This window comes from Muscardinus avellanarius (genome assembly GCF_963383645.1).
Source record: "Muscardinus avellanarius genome assembly, chromosome: 14".
NCBI classification, from domain to species: Eukaryota; Metazoa; Chordata; class Mammalia; order Rodentia; family Gliridae; genus Muscardinus; species Muscardinus avellanarius.
Window position 1 is genome coordinate 90,993,670 of NC_137800.1, and position 17,021 is coordinate 91,010,690.

The 17,021-nt window shown below is 58.9% G+C and overlaps 1 protein-coding gene across 5 annotated transcripts; it reads left to right on the top strand.

The window, feature by feature from the left end:
- Window positions 1–7,792: 7,792 nt before the first annotated feature.
- PPARD (peroxisome proliferator activated receptor delta) lies at window positions 7,793–16,406 on the top strand (the record flags this gene model as incomplete). Of its 5 annotated transcripts, none has more annotated exons than XM_080709733.1 (6): window positions 7,834–7,957; window positions 12,992–13,143; window positions 13,758–13,896; window positions 14,894–15,096; window positions 15,160–15,610; window positions 16,159–16,406. In XM_080709733.1, 6 exons carry the CDS (start codon window positions 7,834–7,836, stop codon window positions 16,404–16,406), a joined length of 1,317 nt encoding a protein of 438 aa, XP_080565859.1. The 5 variants fall into 5 exon arrangements, with proteins under 5 accessions (XP_080565860.1, XP_080565863.1, XP_080565859.1 ...); XM_080709735.1 differs by having other exon boundaries at window positions 15,367–15,610; XM_080709734.1 differs by lacking the exon at window positions 12,992–13,143 and having other exon boundaries at window positions 7,793–7,957.
- Window positions 16,407–17,021: the final 615 nt, after the last annotated feature.

Here is a 17,021-nt window from a genome sequence, read left to right on the forward strand (position 1 = left end):
GTTAAAGCAAAGAAACTCCATCGCCAGCTAATTGAACCGGCCTGTTTGGGAAGTTGGTCTCCTGCCTCTTCTGACTTCTTATGCCAGATAACAGCTTAGTTGTAGTGCGATGACGTGGAACTTTAGCTCGAGTGACTCCTGGTTCAAAGCCGCATCTCCCTGTATCTTTATTTAACAAGCCTCGTGGGCCGCGTGTGGAGCCCAGGTGAGTGACGTGTACGAGCCTGGAAAGCCGCCTGGCCAGCAGGAGGGGAGCCTGGAAGGGCCTCCCGTGTGCCCGTGACCTCCCTGCGGCCGTTGCGGACCTCTCTGTGTGGCCTCCACGTTTCTCGGCCTCCTCTGTCCTGGGCCTGGGGTCTGCATTTGTCCCTCTTGGACCGCCTTCACTCAATTTTTTTTTTTTTTTTTTTTTGGTGGTACTGGGGTTCCCGGAAACCCTTCTAACCTCCAGGCTACACTCCCAAACCTCTTTTATATACATATATATATATATATATATATATATAATTTTTTTTTTTTGAAACAGGGTCTCTTAAGCCAGAGTGGCTGGCTTAGAACCTGTGCAATCCTCCTGTCTCCGCCTCCCAAGCGTGGGGATTACAAGCGTGCGCCACCACGCCCGGCTATTTTGTTTTCGTATGGGGAATTGAACCCCGAGGAGTTCTGCCTCTGAGCTACACTTCCAGCCCATTTTATTGATTTTGACACAGGGCCTTGCTAAATTGCTGAAGCTGGCATTGAACCTGCGATCCTCCTGCTTCAGCCTCCCGGGTACAGGGATTGCGGGCGTGCACCACCACACCAGCGCCCATCTTTATGTTTAGAAGTCTGCTCATTACTTGCAGTTATGGAGCCGGGAGTGCTGTCGCACACTGTGATCCCAGGGCTTGGAGGCTGAGACAGGAGGACCCCAGGCTGGAAAACAGCCTCAGCAAGTAGTGAGATTCTTACTGGCCGCGTGAGACCCCGTTTCAGAATGGAAATTCAGAAAACAGGGCTGGCGATGTAGCTGGGAGGTAGAACAGCCACGAGTGCAACCCCCAGGGCCACAGAAGCAAACAAGGTTACCTGAGATGACCCAGCTCCCCGACCCTGAACTTCTCTGAGCTGACACCTGCTCAGCACTCACCCTCCCTCCGTATCTCCCCTGGGTGTTCACAGGTGCTATTCTTATCTCCCTCCCAGCAGGGCAAGGCTTGAAAAGCGCCTGAGGGTTTGGCCCCCTTCCCGCTGGGGCCCAGGCCTCCTCCCCTGGGGAGTGCTCGTGGGTGGGTCCAGTGCAGAGGTATTTTAAAAAGTACCACCCACACTCCCCCCCATGGAAAAGCGAAGGCCCAGCTCTCCGGGGCCTCCTGGCCTAGTGACAGAACGGCAGGCCCAGCTGGGCCTCTCCAGCAGCTGTTTCTGGACTCAGTTTCCCCTCCACAGCATTTCCTCCAGTTTCTTCTGATGAACAACTCCTTTGAAAGGTCTGGAGCGCGGGGCCAGGGCCCCTAGGAAACTGAGGCAGGTGGAGGATGATTTGTACAGGTGTGCTTCAGGCTGGGTGGGGAATGGACTGCTCCGTGTCAGTTATAAAAAGTTGTTGAAGCCGGGAGTGGTAGTAAACATTAGTAATCCCAGTACTTGGGAGGCCGAGACAGGAGGATTGCAGGTTCAATGCCAGCCTCAGAAACTTAGTGAGGCCCTGTTTCAAAACCAAAAGAGAATAGGGCTGAGGATGTGGCTCAGATGTAGAATGTTCCTTGGTTCAATTCCTAGTACCAAAAAAAATAATAATAATAGCACGGTATTGAAAGGCGTGATCATGAAGGGAGGGGGCCATGGGTGGGAATGAAGAGACCTTTGGCGACCAGGAGGAAATGGCTGCCTGAGGGAGCCTGCCAGGAGAATGGTGCGGCCGCCGAGGCCCGCCCACTCGAGGAGCAGGCGCGCTGGAGCGTGTGGCACCGCGCACCTGCTGCCGAGGGTTGGGGGCGAAGGTCGGCACGCAGGGTCAGACAGGGACACTCCCTGCCATTGTGCTCTTTTTTATTTTTTATGAGTGTCACGTGCTTGATGTAGTTTTGTGTTCTGGTCTTCGCTTAACAAGTTATTAAATATTCTAAGAAAACGGTTAAAGCCAGGTGTGGTAGTGCACGCTTGTAATCCCAGCATTCAGGAGGCTGAGACAGGAGGATCGCAGTTTGCAGACAGCCTCAGCTACTTAGTGAGGCCCTTTGCAATTTAGTGAGACCTAGTCTCAAAATAAAGAATAAAAAATAGGGCTGGAGCCGGGCGTGGTGGCGTACGCTTGTCATCCCTGCGCTTGGGAGGCAGAGACAGGAGGATCGTGCAGGTTCGAAGCCAGCCGCGCTGGCTTAAGAGACCCTGTTTCCAAATAAAAAATAGATCTGGGAGTGTAGCCCGGAGGTAGAAGGGCTTCCAGGAACCCCAGTGCCACCAAAAAAAAAAAAAAAAAAATAGGGCTGGAGTGTAGCTTGGAGGTACAATGCCCCTGGGTTCCATCCCTAGACCCGCAAAAGAAAAGAAAAGATGAGTTTAATGGCAGGGTAATGCTCCAGGTTCTGTAGCCAGCCCTCTTACTGTGCATGGGTCTTTTCTGATTTTTAGTGTTATAAATAACACTGCAGTGACCAGCTTGGTGTTTCCACCAAGGGGAATCACAGGGACAGTGACCGAGGCTGGGGTGCAGCAGGTGGCGCAGGTGGCAGGGTGATGGGGTACTGGCCTCGTGTGTGTGAGGCCAGCCCACAGCAAAACAACCAGCACACAAGAAGCCCGCAAGCGCCGAGGCCCAGCTGCTCCCCGCAGGACCCTCGGCAGGCCTGGCCACCAGCCGGGCCCAGCGGGAGGCAGAGCTTCCTCGCTAGCCGTTGACCTGTTAGAGGGAAGACCCACAGCCTTCGTCCTGGACTCGGAGCGTTTGGGGACTTGAAACCGTTCCTTGGAAAGGGAAGGTGTGAGTGTTGGCCGCGGGGCCAGGGCAGGGCCGCCGGGCGCAGGCAGGAGCCTCAGGCCCAGGCAGTGGCTCCTCATGCCAGTGGACTCGCACGCCAGGCGCGTCTGCTCCCCAGATGTGTGCCGTCCTGGCCGGGCTCCCTGCAGGCTGGAGCAGGAAGCGCTCGGCACTCACACCGCCCGGCCTGGCCTGCCGCCCCAGGGCCAGCTCAGGGCCCAGTCAGAGCCGCCCGCCTCCGAGCAGCAGCAGGGTTTAGGTTTAAGTTTTGTTATGATCATTATCACTTTTTATTTTTATTTTTTTCAGCTCTAGAAATTGAACCAAGAGTGCTGTACCACTGAGCTATACTCCCAGCCCCTTTTATTTTTTATTTAGAGACAGGGTCTTGCTAAGTTGCCCAGACCGGCTTCAACCCGTGATCCTCCTGGTTCAGTCTCCCGAGGAGCTGGTATCATAGGCGCGTGCCACCTTGCCTGGCTGGGCTTTCTTTTCATTCTTTTACTTATGAATGTGTGTGTGTGTGTGTGTGTGTGTGTGTGCGCGCGTGCGTGTGCGCGTGTGCTAGGGATTGAACCCCGGGGCGTTCTACCCTGTTACTCGCTCCGCCCTGTCTTACCGTGAACCTGGCAATCCTCCTGTCTCCGCCTTCCAGTACCACAGTTACAGGTGTGCGCCGCAGGCCCGGCCGCCTTGGTTCTAAATGCAGCCCCGATCCTGCCCACGTCAGAAGGCCCGGTGCGCCGCTGGAACAAGCCCCGCAGGCCGCGCTCCGCTCTCCCTCCTCCCAGCAAGCCTTATATCTGGTTTCCGTGGCGGCTCTCTGCAGAGGCCACCTGAGGGTCCTGGGCCCTGGGCACAGTTGGATATTGTGGCAGTTCCTTGGTGACTGTGGCCTGGCACGGGGTGGACGAGTGGCTGGGAGGGGCGGGCAGTGAGGCTCCGGCCAGGTCCTGCTTGGCCGGTCTCCCGAGGGCAGAGCCGCCCTGGCCTTGGAGGCGTGAGCTCCTGGGCCTCAGCAGTGTCCCTCGGACTCTTACTTGGTGTCTTTACTCAGAATACTCTGGGGAAAGGGGATGCTCGCGGTTGAACCCGGGGACTCCACCTCTGAGCTACACCCCATTTGTTTTTGTTTGTTCTGGGTACTAGGGATTCAACTTAGGGGCATTCTACCTCTGAGGTACACCCCCAGCCCCTTTTACTTTTTATACTGAAGCAGGTTCTCGCTAAGTTGCCGAGGCTGGCCTCAGACTTGCAGTCCTCCTGTTTCAGCCTCCCAAGTACTGGGATAACAGTATTCAAAACACTTTTTAAAATATGTCTCCTTCCAAACATAAAAGTCCTCCAGTGCCCCCTGTAAAGAATCTGGAGAGAAGCCAGGTGCAGTATTTGGGAGGCTGAGACAGGAGGATTACAGGTTTGAGGACGGTGTTAGCAACCTAGCAAGACACTCAGAAATTTTTGAGACCCTGTTTTAAAATAAGAAATAAAAAAGGCTAGAGGTGTGTCTCAGAGATAGGATGCCCTTGAGTTCAACCCCTAGTACTGCAAAACAATTAAACAATTTGGAGAACGCAGGAACATGTCATTAAGAAAGTAATCTTGAGCAGCTCCGCCCTCAGGGGGAGCCCGAGGCTGTGGCCGAGGCTGCCTGGTGTTAACCTCCTGCAGCTTCCTGGCTGGTGAGCCAGTTTCAGTCTTCTCAGTGCTGGTTACAGGCGGAGGACCCACCGGCCGCCTCTGCCTCTTCTCCGGGACGCTGCGGCTCCCAGAGCTGGGTGTTCCTGCCGCTCCGCTCTGGCTCTTGGGGTAACAGGAAGCGTTTGGAATATCGGGGTAGCTGCCGGCTTCTTTTCTCTGGTTCAGCATGCAGAACAAAACCAACTCCATTATGTGTTTATGTAACAGATACACGTAACACATGTACACGTGTATAAAACGTGAAGTGTGCCACACTGACACCCACATCCTGTGCAGTCAATATGCACCAATAAGACTGGGCGTGGCGGGCACACGTCACTCCAGTACTTGGGAGGCAGAGACCGGAGGATCGTGGCTCGCGGACAGCCTCAGCTACTTGGTGGGACTCTCAGGAACTTAGTGAGACCCTGTTTTAAAATAAGGACTAACCCCAGGTGTGGTGGCACAAGCTTGTAATCCCAGTGCTTGGGAGGCTGAGACAGGAGGATCGCGCGGGTTCCAAGCCAGCCTCGGCTACTGAGTGAGGCTCTCAGCAACTTAGTGAGACCCTGTTTCCAAATAAATTATAAAAATAGGGCTGGGGGTCTAGCCTGGAAGTAGAAAGCCTCTGGGTTCCACCCCCAGTACCACCAAAAAAAAAAAAAAAAAAAGGAATAGGCCAGGCGTGGTGGTGCCCGCTTGTAATCCCAGCACTCAGGAGGCGGAGACCGGAGGATGGCAGTTTGTGGGCAGCCTCAGCTACTTAGCAAGACCCTTCGCAACTCAGTGAGACCCTGTTTCAAAAAATAAAAATACTAGCCGGGCGTGGTGGCGCCCGCTCGTAATCCCTGCGCTTGGGAGGCTGAGACAGGAGGATCGCGCTGGTTCGAATACAGCCTTGCTGGCTTAAGGGACCCTTTTTCCAAATAAAAAAAAATATAAAATAGGTCTGGGAGTGTAGCCCGGAGGAAGAAGGGTTTCCTGGAACTCCAGTACCACCAAATAAAAATAAAAATACTAAAAAATAAGGCTGGGCGTGTAGCTCGGAGGTAGAATGCCTCTGGGTTCCATCCCCAGTACCACACACAAAATAATAATAAAATAAAATAAGGAATAAAAAAATAGGGCTGGGGCTGTAGTTTGGAGGTAGAATGCCCCTGGGTTCAATCCCCAGTACCACACACACACACACACACACACACGCACACACACATAAAATATGCACCAATAACTATGTAATACTTATCAGTCAGGCATGGTAGTACATAATTCCAGTACTTGGGAGGCTGAGACAGAAGGATCAAGAAGGTTTGAAGCCAGCCTCAGCTACTTAGTGAGGCTCTCAGCAACTTAGTGAGACCCTATTTCCAAATAAAGTATAAAATAGGTTTGGGAGTATAGCCCAGAGGTAGAAGGTCCCTGGGTTCCACCCCCAGTACCACACACACACACACACACACACACACACACACACACACCAAAAAAAAAAAAAAAGTAACACTTATCATGGGAAAAATGGGAACTGACCGGCCCCAGGCCATTGCAGGATGGCTTCAGGTCACCCGCTGGGGGAGCGGCCTGGCTCTCGTGCCCGGAGCGCAGTGGGGTGACCTGGGCTGACAAATGGGAAGTGAAGAGGCCGTGGGATTGCTGGCTGGCCTGGAAACCCGGGGCACCGGCTTGGCAGCGGGATTACTGATCGACGGGGAAGGCAGTGAGAGTCCTGGCTCCCGGGCCGCCCTCTGCGAGCCAGAGCCTTGCGGCACAGGCGGCCTCGCCCGCAGCTTTCCCCCAGTGAGCGGGGACAGACTAGAAGTGGGTCAGCTGCCTGGGCAAAGAGCAAAGACAGCCGTCCCGAGCAGGGAGCTGCTGCCAGCGCCGGGGCCCGTGGCTGGACGCCCTGGGCTCCACGGGCTGCACACTTCTGGAGCCGGTCCAGTACTCGCTCCGAGTCGTCCCTTGGATGGACCGGTCGCGGTGCTGAGGCTAGCCACGGCCAGGGTCCCTCTTAGTTTTTTGTTTTGGGATTTTGTTTTTTTTGCGGGTCTAGGGATGCAACCCAGGGGCATTCGACCTCCAAGCGACACCCTGCCCTACTTTTTATTCTTTATTTTGAAGCAGGGTCTCGCTGGGCTTCAGAGGCCTCGCTAAGCAGCTGAGGCCGCCCACGAGCTGCCATCCTCCTGTCTCGGCGTTCCGAGTGCTGGGGTCCCAAGCGTGCCCACCACGCCCGGCTCCCTGCTTCTCCTGTTGAGCTGTGTGCAGAGAGCGGCAGCGGAGGCTCGGGCTGGCCGCGCGCCACAGGCCGCAGGGGAGGTGAAGAGACAACCCCAGGCCGCTCAGTGGGATCCCCGGGGCGCCCGTGGTACTGAGCGCGGAAGCCAGGGCCATTCTACCTTAAGCTGCACACCGAGCTCTACCACTGTTGTTGTTGTTGTCATTACCATTTAAAAAAAATAGGTTTTCACTAAGTTGCAAAGGATCTACGTAGCTGAGGCCAGCCTCAAACCTGTGATCCTTCTGTCTCAGCCTCCCAAGTACTAGGGTTACAAGCCTGTACCACCACGCCAAGCTCCAGACAGCCATGTTTGTAAGAACTCCTTAGTGATTCTAGTGTACATCAAGCTGGCAGGCCTAGAAGGGTCCCCCAACAAGCGGGTGAAGGGGTGCGAGCTCACCAAAGTGAGGAGCCACGGGCTGGGGCCGGCTCTGGGGACAGGCAGAGTGGAGTCCAGCCCGTGGGCTGGGGCCACGGGTGCTGAGCGCTCCCTGAGGCCGGCTCCTCTTCCCCTCTGTCCCCAGTGCTCCTGACCTCATTACGGTCACCTGAGGTCATGGAGCCGTCTCCTCCTGGGTGGCACTCCCAGGCAGGACCACAGGGCGGAGGCCACCCCCTGTCCCCGCAGCGCAGCACAGCCGAGCTCAGGAGGGGCGGCATGGTGGTGGGCACCCTGTCTGGTGCGGGTGGGCAGGACAGGAGGCCAGCGGCGTCTGCCTGCGAGGGCGCTGTGGGAGCGCCGCTGAGTAAGGAGCGGGGCACAGCCGCCCCGACGGCCCGCACGCCCCTCACTTCTTGCCTCTCCCCTCTGCTCAGGCTGACGGGAGCTGCCCTGTAGCGGTCCTCTGCGCTCAGCCCCAGACGATGCCACAGCTATGACCAGGCCTGCAGGCGCGGCGCCGAGGGGAGATCAGCCATGGCACAGCCCGGGGAGGAGACCCCCGAGGTCCGGGAAGAGGAGGAGAAGGAGGAAGGGGCAGAGGCTGAAGGAGCCCCGGAGCTCAACGGGGGCCCAGAACTCACACGTTCTTCAGGCACAGGTGAGGAGAAGGCCGCGGGGGCGCGGAGGGCAGGGCCTCGAGCAGGCAGTGTGCATGGCTTTCGCAAGAATCCAGTGAGTGGGCACGCGCGCCACACGTCTTGTCCTCATAGCACCCGCCGCTGCCGCAGCACGGGGTGTGAGCACCCCACCTGTGGCTGCTGCGATGGTGGCACCCCGCCTGGGCTGTCCACCTCGGCGGGAGCTGTGTGGCCATGGTGCGCGCCGTGAGAAGAGCCGTCATCGCGCGTCAGCTCACCATGCGCAGCCACGTGGGCAGCGGGGCCGACACCGCCGCCATCACCATCGTGCCTGGCCGCCCTCAGCCTGTGCCCAGCGTCCTTGTTCCTTCCCGTCGAAGGGCAGGCTTCTTCCTCCTCCCGAGGCCCAAGCCTCAGGGAGAAGGGAGCCGTCCACCAGCCCAGCTGCCCACCCAGGCTCGGGAGTGACCGGGCGGCCCCATCCCACAGCAGCCCGTTTGCTAGCTGGGGTCTGGCATGGCGTCAGAGGCCCAGCTTCCCCAGAAGGGAGGAATGTCAGCCAGGCAAGGGGCGCACGACTGTCATCCCAGGACTTGGGAGGCTGAGACAGGAGGATCACAGGTTCACAGCCAGCCTCAGCTACTCAGTGAGGCTCTCCGCAACTTAGGGAGACCCTGTTTCAAAATAAAGAGTAAAAATCAGGCTGGGGGTGGAACTTAGAGGGAGAATGTTTCAGGGTTCAATTCCAGCACCACAAGAAAAAAGTCATCCTAAGATGAGGTGAGACTTGGCCTGTCAGAGCGGCCGAGGGGCCGTGTGGTCCTGTCTCAGCCTCCCAAGTGCTGGGATTATATGCATGTGCCACCAGGCCTGGCTGGGATCACAGGTTTAAGGCCAGCCTCAGCAACTTAGCAAGACCCTGTCTCAGAAGCCAACAGAGGCAGGGGGTTCAAAAGGCGTGGTGTCACTAACCTGTAACCCCAGTACTTGGGAGGCTGAAATAGAAGGATCACAGGTTTGAGGCCAGTATGCAGTTTCTTAGCCAGACCTTGTTTCAGAATAAAAAAATAAAAGCCAAGCGTGGTGCACACTTGTAATCCCAGGACTTGGGAGGCGGAGACACGAAGATCGCAGGTTCACAGCCAGCCTCAGAGACTTCGTGAGGCGCTCCGCAACATGGTGAGACCCTGTTTCAGAATAAAGAGTAAAAAGTAGGGCTGGGGTATAGCTCGGAGGTGGACTGCCTCTTGGTTCCCTCCCCAGTACTTCAAAAAATAAAGTAAAATAAATTGGACTTTGAGCCAATTGGATGTTTAGCCCAAAGATCGAATGCCCCTGGCCTCAGTCCTGGTTGAGAGAGAAAGAGAGAAGTGAGTAGGTCTGTGTGTACTCGGGGAAGCTAAGTTCCTAAGAACTGGGGGAATGTCATTCCTTAAAATCCTTAGTGAGATCTCAGCCGGGCATAGTGGTGACACCTGTAATCCCCGTACTTGGGGGTGAGACAGGAGGATCGCAGGTTCAAGGCCAGCCTCAGGAACTTTGCAAGGTTCTTAGCAACTGAGACCCTGTTTCCAAAAACAGTAAAAAATAGAACTTGGAGCCTGGAGTGGGAGGTAGAATGCCCCTGGATTGAATCCCCAGTTCTGAAAAAATTAAAATAATGAATTTTTAACAGCTACATCCTGCCAACCTCCAAGCCTGGCCAGGTGAAAAGAAATGGCCTACCTGACTCCTGCAGGTCCCCTGCCCTCGGCCTGCGAGTCTGTGACCCTGGCCCCGGAGTCCTCTTAGGACCCCATAAAGAGCCCCGAAACAGTAGGAAGACGCTGTGCCTCGGCCCTTGTACACCGACTGCGTCCCTGCGCTGTTTCCTCCCTCCGCGAGGCCAGAGGTGGCCTCACCACTCACAGCGAGGACGCAGAGGCCCTGGGGCCGTGGCTGGAGCCGGCCCTCCATGTCTCCCGTCCTCTCAGCATGGGCCTGGCGGTGTCCAGGCAGGGCTGGCCGTGGCGGTGGGGAAGGCAGCAGAGGGCAGGAGGCGGCCAGGCCCCGCAGTCTGCCCGCAGTCAGTGGACTTGGCCGGCCCTCGCGCCTGTGACACCAGCGTGCTGCCACAGACGCTGTGCGGGACTCCCGCCACACGCGGTGGGTGAGGGCCAGCTCAGCAGTGTCGGTGCCGACTTGCAGTCGAGGGTGGCAAGCTGCTACCTCCCCGAGCGGCGCCACAGCTACGCTGAGGCCACACGCTTGGTGACGTCACTCCTGCACTTATCAGGACAGTGACGTACCCCCACCGAGCGGTGGGCCCCAGCCCCGTTTCTTTTCTGTTACGGCTGCGTAGGAGCGCGGGGCAGGAGCCCACCAGGAGCGGGATGGTTCTGGGTTGCCATTCTCGCCTTGCCGTTGCTGTAGGCTTCAGAGGGAACACGACCGCACTGAGAGCCAGCGGAGGGCTGTGTAAGGGCCGGCTCTCAGATTCTAAGGGGCAGGGTCCCTTGTCCTGGAGAGGGAGGGCGCCCAGTCCTTATTCTTAAAACCTCCAGCTGCCAGATGAGGCCCATTCACGGTAGGAGGGGTAATCTCAGAATCAGGTCTCATCTTGCCCGCCATAGCAGGTGCTCATCCGGGGTCTGCTGATGGGCAGAAAAGGCGCACCGGGCCGGCATGGGGGCGCAGGCCCACCCTGACCCCAGGACTCAGGAGGCTGAGAGGGGAGGGTTGCAGGTTCACAGCCAGCCTCAGCAACTTGGGAAGACCCTGTCAAAAAAAAGAAGGAAAGCTGGCACTGTGGCACACACCTGTAACCCCAGGACTTGGGAGGCTGAGAGGAGAGTTGCAGGTTCAAGGGCCGCCTCAGCTACTTAGTGAGGCCCTGTTTCCAAATAAAATATGAAATTAGGCTGGAGGTGTAGTTTCAATTGGGTTCAATCCCCAGTACCACAAAAGGAGAGCAAGCAGAGGCTCACTCCACAAGCAGCCGGGCCCGGGGCAGGCCTTCGCAATGGGCTCACTGCGCACAGGCTCCACGTGGGCTGGCTCTGAGGCCCAGGAGGGAGGAGAGACGTGCCCAGAGTCCAGAGTCTAGGCGGGAGGGAGGCGCAGAAGCCACCTTTCAAGAAGGCTCCCCGAGGGCCTCGTCCCGCATCTGTCCCGGCACCTGCTCGGGTTCACTGGCCCCGCTCCATGCCCAGCCAGCCATGCTGAGGCGGGGCCGGGCAGCTGTTCATGTGTCTGGGCCCTGCGCTCTGTGGGTGGCAGCCGCAGTGCCCTGGCACGGCCCGCACCTGGTGGGTGGCACCCTGTGAGGAGCAAGCAGGTGTGGGCCATGTCGGGTGGTGGACGTCACCGCCTTCCCCTGCGCAGAGCACCTAGCCCCAGAGGTCCCAGGGCGGGGAGGGCAGCACTGTCCTCACTAAGCCTCACCAGCCAGGAGGGGAGCAGCCTGAGCCGTGTGGGGAGGCGGTGGGCCTGAGGTGCTGGTCTGGTCTTGTGATGCGCTTGGGGCCCTGAGGTGCTCCTGCTTGAGCAGCTAAGTGCTGGTGGAGGAGGCTGCTCAGCCTCCCAGGAGGCCGCAGAGACCAGAGGCCAGTGTGGCGGGCAGCACAGGGCTTGGGCCCCGCCACTCATCCTGAGTGTCCGAGGGGAGATTGAGAGTCACGGTTCCTAACGAGCTTTCTCTCAGCCTGCCTCTACCCAACTACCCTCCCGGGCCACACTCCAGCGCCAGAGTTCACACACCTGCATGAGCTGAGCATAGTGGGCACGCCTGTCATCCCCATACTTGGAAGGCAGAGACAGGAGATTGCAGGTTCAAGGCCAGCCTCCGCAACTTAGCAGGACCCTCAATAACTTAAGTGAGACCCTGTTTCAAAATAAATTTATTTATTTATTTATTTTATTTATGTTACTGGGGATGGAACCCAGGGGCATTCAGCCTCTGGGCGACACCTCCAAACCTATTTTTTTTCTTTATTTTATTTTATTTTTTTGTGGTACTGGGGGTGGAACCCAGAGGCTCTCTACCTCCGGGCTATACTCCCAGACCCGTTTTATATTTTATTTGGAAACAGGGTCTCACTAAGTTGCTGAGAGCCTCACTAAGGAGCTGAGGCTGGCTTCGAACCTGCACGATCCTCCTGTCTCAGCCTCCCAAGCATGGGGATTACAAGTGTGCGCCACCACGCCCGGCCTTTTCTTTATTTTGAAGCAGGGTCTCACTGAGTTGCAGAGGCCTCACTAAGTAGCTGAGGCTGCCCGCAAACCACATCCTCTTGTCTTAGCCTCCCAAATACTGGGATGACAAGCATGCGCCACCATACTTGGCTTCAGAATTTAAAAAGATTAGGGCTGGAGTGCAGCTCAGAGGTAGAATGCCCCCTGGGTTTAATCCCCAGCAACACCAAAAAAAACAAAAAACCCCGTATGTTTGTGGTAAAGCATTGCTCAATCAGCATGACTGTTTCCTGTCTGTCAAGCAGGAAGTGTCGCGCGCGCGCGCACGCGCGCGTGTGTGTGTGTGTGTGTGTGTGTGTGTGTGTCTGTCTGTCTGTCTGTCTGTGGACTGAACCCAGGAGCCCTCTACAGCCCTTTCTGCTTTTTTTATTCTGAGGCAGGGTCTCAGAATTGCTGAGGCTGGCCTGGACCCTGAAGCCCTCCTGCCTTGGCCTCTGGGTGGCTGAGCGCAGGCGCGTGCCGCATGCCTGATGAACCTGAGGTCCTCCAGCGCCCCATTATGGCGGCCCTGGAGTCCTCTCAGGACAGAGCTCCCGATGGCCGGCTCCACGGGTCCCGAGCTTTACAGCTTCCCACTCCACACCCAGAGTGCTTTCCCCTGGGTCCCCCTCGCAGCGCAGCCGTCTAGAGCCCGGCCCCCATGGAGGGCTAGCGCGGCCCCGCCTGGGCTGGACCGCAGCCCTGTCAGCTCCGGGGAGAGGCTCTGGACACTTGGCCCGTCGTCCACCCCACGCTCCTGGTGGAGAGATGGTGTGCGGAGCCCCTCCCTGGCCACAGGGCTGCCTCGCAGAGACCCAACCCCAAGCTCCGTGTGCCCACAGACCTCTCCCAGAGCTCGCCTGCCTCGCTGCTGGACCAGCTGCAGATGGGCTGCAATGGGGCCGCGGGCGGCAGCCTCAACGTGGAGTGCCGTGTGTGCGGGGACAAGGCCTCCGGCTTCCACTACGGTGTCCACGCTTGTGAGGGCTGTAAGGTAAGGGCGTGGCCACCCGTCAGGCCGACCTACCATGTGGTCCTTCTCTGCCTTGGTGGGCCCTGAAAATGTCCCTGCCACCATGGGCCAGCCCAGGCTGAGCTGGGCCCTGCAGGGTGACCCAGCCTCACGGGGCTGTGTGGGTGGCCGGCGCCCCCTGGGGGCCAGGGGCCAGGCAGGACAGGAGGAGGCCTGGAGCTGAGCTGTCTTCCTATCCAAGGCCCAGAGGGAGTTCTTGGAGAAAAAGAAAAGACATTATGTTTCCTCCTCAGGGAGCTTCTAGGTCTTTCTTCTCACTCAAAGCCCATGAGCGTTCCACAGGTAATTTTATTAAAGCATCAGCTACAAGATGCACAAAACCGATACATAATCACTTTGGCCCAATACCATTTTATGTTACCAAGCTAATTAAGAAGCCCAGAGGCTCCTCAGCCATGTAAAGCGAGCATGGTGCAGCACCTTAATGACTTTCCGAGGTTTTCGAGTTTGCGTTCCTCCTTCCTTACCCCTCCGAGAGGTCTCCCAGGACTTGCGAGTGTCGCGGTCCTGCTGCCGCGGTGCGCGTGGCCGGGCGGCCCCCAGCGCCCGCGCCTGGCCCACTGTGCGCTCCTCAGGGCTTCTTCCGCCGGACAATCCGCATGAAGCTCGAGTACGAGAAGTGTGACCGGAGCTGCAAGATCCAGAAGAAGAACCGCAACAAGTGCCAGTACTGCCGCTTCCAGAAGTGCCTGGCGCTCGGCATGTCCCACAACGGTGAGCGCGGCCCCCTGGACGCTGGGGCTTGGGGCCCGGTGTCCACCCTGGACCCCTGCAGCTCGCCTGCCCGGCCCGGAGGGAGCTGAGGATGGGCCCCAGGTCAGATGGTGTTGGGAACACCGCCCTGGAGCGTGCTGCGGTGTGCTAAGCCGGGCGTGATGGCGCATGCTTGTAATCCCAGCATTTGGGATGCTGAGACAGCAGGGTCGCAGGTTCAGGCCAGCCTCAGCTACCTAGTGAGACCCTGTTTGAAAGTAAAGAATAAAAAATAGGGCCGGGAGTAGCTCAGAGGTAAAATGCCCCTGGGTTCCATTCCCAGTGCTGAAGGAAAAAAAAGCCACTGTCAAGGCCGAGCTCCCTCAGCCCTTGGTGTTGAGGGCGGGGAGAGCCACGGACCACTGGTGTCGGCCGCCAGGAGCCAGGCACTCCAGGTCCTTCCCGGGCTCACGTCTAGTCGCCCCTTCCTTCCTTCCTTTCCTCCTTCCTTTCTTCCTTCCTTCCTTCCTTCCTTCCTTCCTTCCTTCCTTCCTTCCTTCCTTCCTTCCTTCCTGTGGTGCTGGGGATTGAACCCAAAGGCATTCTACCTATGCCCCATGCCCTTCTTACTTTCTATTTTGAAACAGGGCCTCACTAAGTTGCTGAGGCTGGCCTCGAGCTGCGTGCCCTGTCTCCAGCACTGGGATTACAGGCACGCGCCACCACACTCAGCCCCGGGGTTTGGGGGCAGCCCCATTTTTCCTGATGGGAAAGGAGGACCCGTGCAGTCGCGTGGCTTTCGTCACCAAAGCCTGTTTTCCTGCTGCCACGCCAAGGGACCTCCAGCCAGGAAGACCCTCGTGCCAGGCGCCACGGGGCACAGCAGCCTGGCCCTCACGGAGCTCGGGCGCTGGGTGCTGCCCGCATCCCTCGAGGGCCCGGGCCCAGGCCGCCTGCATCCTTGAGCTGTGCCTCTGGCCTGCCGCTCCTTGGTGACGGTCCCTCGTCCCCCGCACAGCCATCCGCTTTGGCCGGATGCCGGAGGCGGAGAAGAGGAAGCTGGTGGCGGGGCTGGCGGCCAGCGAGGGGCAGCAGCACAACCCGCAGCTGGCCGACCTGAAGGCCTTCTCCAAGCACATCTACCATGCCTACCTGAAGAACTTCAACATGACCAAGAAGAAGGCCCGCAGCATCCTCGCCGGCAAGCCCAGTCACGCCGCGGTGAGTGCCCGCCGCCCCCGGCCGGCCGCGTCCCCGGCCGTGTCTGACGCGCCTGCTTTTCAGCCCTTCGTGATCCACAATATTGAGACGCTGTGGCAGGCAGAGAAGGGCCTGGTGTGGAAGCAGCTGGTGGACGGCCCGCCGCCCTGCGAGGAGATCAGCGTGCACGTGTTCTACCGCTGCCAGTGCGCCACGGTGGAGACCGTGCGGGAGCTCACCGAGTTCGCCAAGAGCGTGCCCAGCTTCGGCAGCCTCTTCCTCAACGACCAGGTGACGCTGCTCAAGTACGGCGTGCACGAGGCCATCTTCGCCATGCTGGCCTCCATCGTCAACAAGGACGGGCTGCTGGTGGCCAACGGCAGCGGCTTCGTCACCCACGAGTTCCTGCGCAGCCTGCGCAAGCCCTTCAGCGACATCATCGAGCCCAAGTTCGAGTTCGCCGTCAAGTTCAACGCCCTGGAGCTCGACGACAGCGACCTGGCGCTGTTCATCGCGGCCATCATCCTGTGCGGAGGTGAGCGGGCAGCAGCTTCCGTTTCCCCAGCTGGGGACGGAAGCCAGGGGCGTTCTGTCTCCAAGCCACACTCCCAGCCCCTTTTACTTTTTATTTGGAAACGGTCTTGCTAAGTCGCTGAGGCCCTCACTAAGTTGACGAGGCTGTCCTCGAACCTGCAATCCTCCTGTCTCAGCCTCCTGGGTGTGCGCCACCAGCTTCCCTGGGGCCCTGTCGTGGTTCTTTTCAGAGGCTGCAGCTCACTTGGTCTGCAGGACGGTCCTGGCCAGAGCTTCCCTCGTCACCCTCACTTTGCAGCCGAGGAGGCCCCTGAGGCCGGCGCCCTGCACAGAGCCCAGGAGCGCGGGGGGCGGGGGGGGGGGTGGGCTGAGTCCAGGCGCCGCTGGGTGCGTGTGCCTCCCTGTCTGACCAGGACAGCGCTGTTGGCAAGGAGCGAGGGCAGGAGCGCGGCGGAGCCATCGCTGACCAGGCAGGGAGCTGCAGCCCCAGGCAGTGTCGCTGCGGGCCAGGGAGCCCGCGCCCTCTGAGACTGCGCTCCGTGCCCCCAGATCGGCCCGGCCTCATGAACGTGCCGCAGGTGGAAGCCATCCAGGACACCATCCTGCGCGCCCTCGAGTCCCACCTGCAGGCCAACCACCCCGGCGCCCAGTACCTCTTCCCCAAGCTGCTGCAGAAGATGGCCGACCTGCGGCAGCTGGTCACCGAGCACGCCCAGATGATGCAATGGCTCAAGAAGACGGAGACGGAGACGCTGCTGCACCCCCTGCTCCAGGAGATCTACAAGGACATGTACTGAGCCTCGCGCTCCCGGAGCCCCCTGGCCTGCTGCAGGTGCCCCGCCCTCCCCCTCCTCCCTCTGTGTGTCTGTAGTATCTCACCAGCAGCCTAGAACAGGACCTTCGCTTTTGCTCTCCAACCGGGGAGCCGGAGCCCGAGCTGGCCTGCTCCGCCCGTGCCCCGCTGCAGCGGAGGGCCTGCTTCCTCTTCCAGTCTGCAAGCAAAGACTTGAGCCATCCAAAGCAACACTACGCTCTCTGGCCCGGCTTCCCGGGGAAGGCTGAGAGCCACACTCCTGGCCGTCTCCTGCCCAGCCCGGCGGAGCGGCGCCAGCAGCCCTCAGCACCCACCCTGCCCTGACACTCCTCCGTGCCCCACAGCAGCATGCTGGCCAGTGTCACCGATGGCCCCTGTGCTGGCGCCGGGTGGCACCCAGCCTGCAGGGAAGCGGGGCTCCCCCACGCAGAGGGGGGGGTAGAGGCTGGCTGGAGGCAATGGCACACTGAACTCTGACCCCACGACCCAGGGCCTGCGTCCTGGGGTCAGGGCCAGGGGCCTGGGGGACACTGCCTTCAGTACCCCGAGCAGCCACCTGGGGCCAGGGCCTGGAATCTGGCCCTCCTCACGCACTCCC